Here is a 6,388-nt window from a genome sequence, read left to right on the forward strand (position 1 = left end):
CTGGGTGGAAGGTACCCAGCTGAGATAGCTGCACACACACAGAATGCATAACACCCCCCCAACAAATACAGTGGGTGTTTATTCATAACGCGTCCTCCAAGTATACGTGGCAGTGCGTTGCTGAATTATTTTAATAATTCCAGGCACCAATTTCCTCCCTATATCTCTGATCGTTTGTCCCCATCGACACTCAGTGCCCCACACACTCAGAGCGCGCGCCAGTCAATACCCCCTTCCTTCCTCCTCTCTTCGTAGGACTTATTTTCCAAATGCTACCCTTTCCCCGGCCTTAGGGAGGCGCCCGTCCGCCCGGGACGTGCGTGGCGTGGCCGTGGGTACACAGTGTATGCTCAGCGCGAAGAGTTCAGCTGTTCTGCCCGCGATGATTGAAGCACAGAGGACAAGTATGCTGTTTGTCAAACAGAGCGCTGCCCCAGAGGAGCCAGCAGCAGAGAAAGAGAGAAGGTTTGAGCGGGAGCAAAAGAAAATGGTAGGCGCGCGCAGTTAATTCATGCGGCGCTGTTAACTGTGTTTACATCCGAGAGCTCGGCGCAGTGGAGTGCCAGGCTCAAAGGGCTGAGTCTCCTCCCCTCCGGCCCTCCCTCCCCACCAGCGCCCCTCCCGGGTTCCCAAAGCTGAGGGCGGGGGAGAAAGAAAAAAGACCCTCTCCTGTGAATCCCCGCCCACCGGTCTTTTATAGGAGAGGGTCTGCGCGGCCAAGGACCCCCGGGCTGCGCATCTCGCGGCTGCCCCTGCTGCCGCCGCGCCCCGGCCGCCGCCTGGCTCCCCAACTGCCTCTGGAAGGGCAGGGCTATTCAGAGGCTTGGCGGGAAAAAGAGAACAGAGGGGAGGGGCCGTGCCTTAGCAGTATAAAAGCCGGTTTTCTGGGCTTTATCTGACTCGCTGTAGTAATTCCAGCGAGAGGCAGAGGGAGCGAGCGGGCGGGCCCTCGAGGGTGGAAGAGCAGAGCCAGCCGAGCGAGCGGAGTCGCGCTCCGGGCGCCCGGGGAAGGGAGATCCGGAGTGAAAGGGGGGCTTCTGCGCCTCGGGCCCGGCCGCCCCCACCCCACCCTTCCCGCCGACCCCCGCCAGTGGCCCGCCACCCGCGCCGCATCCGCGAAACTTTGCCCACTGCCCGCTGGAACTTACAACACCCGAGCGACAACGCGACTCTCCGGACGCGGAGAGGCTCTTCTGCCTATTGGGGGAGTCACTTTTCCCCGCCGCTGCCCACGACCCGCGCCTCTGAAAGGCGCTCCTCGCCGCTTTTTGGACGCTGGATTTCCTTCGGAGAGTGGAAAACCCGGTGAGCACCCGGACCTATTGGCCTTTTAATTTATTTTTGCTACCGCAGTAATGCCGCGATGAGTCGAATGCCCGGATCGGTGTGTCTTTTCTCCCATTCCAGCGCTATTGACACTTTTCTCAGAGTAGTTGTGGTTGGTCGGGGTGGAGTGAAGACGAACCAGAACTGGGTCGGGGTACAGTGACTTGTCAAGATGGGAGCGGGGAAGGCAGAGGGAAAACAGGGTACGTTTTTGAAAGTAGCCTTGAGAGGTTTTTGCTTATGTAGATGGACGCTGACCCCGGCCGGTTGGACATTCTTCCTTTATTGCATTAATTGCTTTTGGCCTTTTGGGAGGAGAAGAGAAGGGTATGCTTCTCGGTGGCAGAAAACCCTTTACATCCTGAGCTCCTTGGAGTAAGAATTACATATTGCGTGTGTGAGCGAGAGAGCTCCGCAGCCTCTGACTTTTCCCCGTCTCGGAAAGGGCATTTAAATTTCGGCTTACCGCATTTCTGACAGCCGGAGACAGACACACTGCGGCTCGTCCCGCCCGCCGATCCCCGCGGCGTTTTCAGTTCGCCCCCGGCTCCTTTGAGAAGTTGGCATTTGGCTTTTAAAAAGGATAATAAAATTAAAGATCTTGGTCTACAGAGAGGTTAGGATTTGGTGTTGGCGAGGCGCGGGGAGGTGGAGGGGAAAGGGAGGCTGGGGCCAAGATGTGTCCGATTCTCCTGGAATTATTGACTCGGGGGGAAACGAGGACAAGCCTCTGCACCCAGCCGTGGCTCCCAGGCCGCCTCTGGTGTCCCCGCGCGGGTGTCCCTGCGCCCCTGAGATGCGGAGGACGGCAAGGAGCGGGGCTCGGGGCTTTTCCAGAACAGCTGCTACCCTCGGCGGGCGAGGGGAAGACGCCTGGCTCCGGGCGCGGAATCGTAGCAGGGTCTCTGGCGCAGTTGCGGCGCCGTATTGGGTGTTGAAGGGAGGTGTCCCTGTTATTATTTAACACTCTCCTTTTATGTATTGGCGGGGCGGGGGGGGGTGTTAAGGTTCGAAGCTGAGCTTGCTACTCCAGCCCGCGAGGAAAAAGAAGAAAAGCCGGCAGAGGAAGGAAGGGGGGCGCGCTGGGGGTAGGGATGCAGGAGGCGGAGAAGGGAGGCTGGGAGGGGCGGTGGCGCCGGCGGGGGAAGGAGCGCGGCAAGGGCGCGAGTGGGAACGGGCGCGGCGCGAGGGGCCCCGGCGCGGGAGGGGGCCGCGCGCAGCCGCTCCCGCCGCGGCGCCTCTCGCAGCCTCCTTCAGGTGGCGCAAAACTTTGCGCCTCGGCGTTTGGCAGATCGCATTCCCCCCACCCCACCCCAACCCGCGCCACCTCCCCCGGCCTGTTAAGGAGGCCAAAGCCGATTTCGATTGCTCGGCGGTCGCCGGGCCGACTCCCGGTCTTGGCGCTCCGGGCTCCCGGGGGACGGAAGCTACGCGGGCGCTACGGAGCTGCTTCGCCAAGTGTGTGTCTGAGATAGTAGAGGGTCACCCAGAGGGGGTAAAAGGGTGCCGTTTTGTTTTGTTTTGTTTTGTCCCCCCACCCCCGCCGGCCCCATTTGGGAACAGCGCTGGAAGGGGAGTGGTTCTGGATTGTGGCGCGCGCTGCGCGCTGCGCGGGATTTCGGCACCAACCAAGACCCCCTTAACTGAAGACTTGCCCCCGCCTTTGTGTGCCCCCTCCAGCAGGCTGCCGCGATGCCCCTCAACGTCAGCTTCGCCAACAGGAACTATGACCTCGACTACGACTCGGTGCAGCCTTATTTCTACTGCGACGAGGAGGAGAACTTCTACCAGCAGCAGCAGCAGAGCGAGCTGCAGCCGCCTGCGCCCAGCGAGGATATCTGGAAGAAATTCGAGCTGCTGCCCACCCCGCCCCTGTCCCCGAGCCGCCGCTCCGGGCTCTGCTCGCCCTCGTACGTCACGGTCGCGTCCTTCTCCCCCAGGGGAGACGACGACGGCGGCGGCGGCAGCTTCTCCTCGGCGGACCAGCTGGAGATGGTGACCGAGCTGCTGGGAGGAGACATGGTGAACCAGAGCTTCATCTGCGACCCCGACGACGAGACCTTCATCAAAAACATCATCATCCAGGACTGTATGTGGAGCGGCTTCTCGGCCGCCGCCAAGCTCGTCTCGGAGAAGCTGGCCTCTTACCAGGCTGCGCGCAAAGACAGCGGCAGCCCGAGCCCCGCCCGCGGGCACGGCGGCTGCTCCACCTCCAGCTTGTACCTGCAGGACCTGAGCGCCGCCGCCTCCGAGTGCATCGACCCCTCGGTGGTCTTCCCCTACCCGCTCAACGACAGCAGCTCGCCCAAGCCCTGCGCCTCCCCCGACTCCGCCGCCTTCTCGCCGTCCTCGGACTCTCTGCTCTCCTCCGCCGCGTCCTCCCCGCGGGCCAGTCCCGAGCCCCTGGCGCTCCACGAGGAGACACCACCCACCACCAGCAGCGACTCTGGTAAGCGGGGACCCTCCAGGCCCGTCAGAGGGGGTGGCTGGCTGTCTTTCCTGTTCTCACTGGCGGCCACTTCAGTTGACCCTGCCTTTTCTCTTTTCTTATATTTGGAAAAGAAATGGCAGGCCTGGAAGGGTCTGGGAGCTCATCATCCCTGAAACACTGGGCTTTAGTGTGCCTCCCATTCCTTCCCCTAAGATCGCCCTAGTGGCCAGCCCCCTCCTTTCTCCTCCCTCCCCTTAGGAATTTCATTTGGGTTTTTAAATCTTCTAGCTTATCTAGCAACTCTATCCGCTCCCTCTTACCCCTCTTAAGCATTTTAATTGCCCTGGGGGGTGGGGGGATCGTGATGAGGTTGAGAGGATTGATCTCTTCGAGAGTGAATGAATTACCTCCCTTAACTTCTGAGAAGCTGTTGGAATTTAATGGACTACAGATCCACAAAAATGAAGAGGGGCAGTGGACAGGATCTGGGCAGCCACCCACCTGAGTGCTCTAAGCCAGTGAAAGTGCCTTAAAAATGTATGGACTGAGGAGTTGGGATCTTTTCGGCCTCTTTTGAACACTTAAAAGCAAGTCCTTTCCAAAACTGTACTCCTTTTTTCCATCCCCCACCCCCTAGGACTTTTGGCAAAGCTGCAAGACTTTTTTTTTTTTTTTTCCACTTCCAGTAAAATAGGGATTGCTAAAGTCATACCAAAGATTTGCAGCTATCATTTGCAACACCTGAAGGGTTCTTGGTAAAGTCCCTTGCAAAGAGGAGGTGCTTGGGAATGTGCTTTGTTTGGGTGTGTCCAGCACCTCATTAAGTCTTAGGTAAGAATTTGCATCAATGTTGTATCCTGGTAAATTGTAATTTTCTTGTCTGTGCCATAAACCCAGCTGTCATTTTCCTCCCTGAGACTGTCTCTTCATGAGAAGAAGAGCAGAGACGATTGGTTAGTTCTCTGGCGATAACTTTTGTGCCAGGGTCCTTTTTTTTTTTTCTGGCCATGCCACACAGTGTGTGAATCTCAGTTCCCAAACCAGACATGGAACCTGCACCCCCTGCATTGGAAGCATGGAGTCTCAACCCCTGGACTGCTAGGGAAGTCCTCAGGGTCCTTTCTTCCCTAATAATGACTTGTATTTGCACAGTATTGATTTAATCTGGTCATTGATTGCTTTAAGGAAACCGTGGCTAACTGGGCGATTTCTTTTTCTTTTCTTACAGAGGAAGAACAAGAGGATGAGGAAGAAATTGATGTTGTTTCTGTGGAAAAGAGACAGCCCCCTGCCAAAAGGTCAGAATCGGGGTCACCCTCTGCCGGAGGCCACAGCAAACCTCCTCACAGCCCGTTGGTCCTTAAGAGATGCCACGTGTCCACCCATCAGCACAATTATGCAGCGCCCCCCTCCACTAGGAAGGACTGTCCCGCCGCCAAGAGGGCTAAGTTGGACAGTGGCAGGGTCCTGAAACAGATCAGCAACAATCGCAAATGTGCCAGCCCCAGGTCTTCGGACACCGAGGAGAATGACAAGAGGCGGACACACAACGTCTTGGAACGCCAGAGGAGAAACGAGCTGAAACGCAGCTTTTTTGCCCTTCGTGACCAGATCCCGGAGTTAGAAAACAATGAAAAGGCCCCCAAGGTAGTTATCCTTAAAAAAGCCACAGCATACATCCTGTCCATCCAAGCAGAGGAGCAAAAGCTCGTTTCAGAAAAAGACGAGTTGCGGAAGAGGCGAGAACAGTTGAAACTCAAACTTGAACAGCTACGGAACTCTTGCGCATAAATTGACCTATTGGAGGGAGGAACTGGAATGAATCCCTCATGAAATTCTCATTTGTTACTAAGGGAAAGTGAGGAAAAAGATTCCTTCTGACAGAACTCCCTACGGGTGAACTTTTTGCATATGCATGATCAACCTCACAACCTTGGCTGGATCTTAAGACTGAAAGGTTTAGCCATAATATAAACTGCCTCAAATGGGACTTTGGGCATAAAAGAACTTTTTTTATGCTTACCATCTTTTTTTTTTTTCCCCCTTTAACAGATTTGTATTTAAGAATTGTTTTTACGAAATCCTGAACTTTATCCAATTTTCCTTTGTAAATATAGCCATTAAATGTAAATAACTTTAATAAAACCTTTATAGCAGTTATACCATAATTTTTTTATTTAAGTACATTTTCCTTTTTAAAGTTGATTTTTTTCTATTGTTTTTAGAAAAAAATAAAATGCCTGGCAAATATATAATTGAGCCAGATCTTAAGTTGTGAGTGTTTTGTTTCTTTTCTTTTTTTTTTTTTCCTTCCTCATTCTCTTTTCATCAATTACAAATTAACAGAATTTGGCCCTTAAGGGAGTGAGCTTTAGAAGATGGGAAAAGAAGTTATTTAAGAAAGGGTGAGGGCTTTCCTTTGTTCTAATGGGTCTGGGGCCTTAAGGTCTTTAAGTTCTCAGGGTTATAAGATGCTTCCTGGAGATTTGTGATAAGGGCTAGAGTTGATACTTCAAAGAATGAAAGGGCAGTAGGCTGGTGAGAGGGTTAGAGGTAGGCAAAAGGGTTAAAGATAACAGTTAAGAACACAAAGGGGGGTGAGGACTGGGGGTTGGGAGGAAGATGAAGGAA

The 6,388-nt window shown here is 54.6% G+C and overlaps 1 protein-coding gene across 1 annotated transcript; it reads left to right on the plus strand.

The window, feature by feature from the left end:
- Window positions 1–3,018: 3,018 nt before the first annotated feature.
- MYC (MYC proto-oncogene, bHLH transcription factor) lies at window positions 3,019–5,977 on the plus strand (the record flags this gene model as incomplete). Its single annotated transcript, XM_079722324.1, has 2 exons — window positions 3,019–3,775; window positions 4,986–5,977. 2 exons carry the CDS (start codon window positions 3,019–3,021, stop codon window positions 5,546–5,548), a joined length of 1,320 nt encoding a protein of 439 aa, XP_079578450.1. The 3' UTR covers window positions 5,549–5,977.
- Between the last annotated feature and the right edge of the window lie 411 nt (window positions 5,978–6,388).

Source organism: Hyperoodon ampullatus (genome assembly GCF_949752795.1).
Source record: "Hyperoodon ampullatus genome assembly, chromosome: 17".
Taxonomy (NCBI): Eukaryota; Metazoa; Chordata; class Mammalia; order Artiodactyla; family Ziphiidae; genus Hyperoodon; species Hyperoodon ampullatus.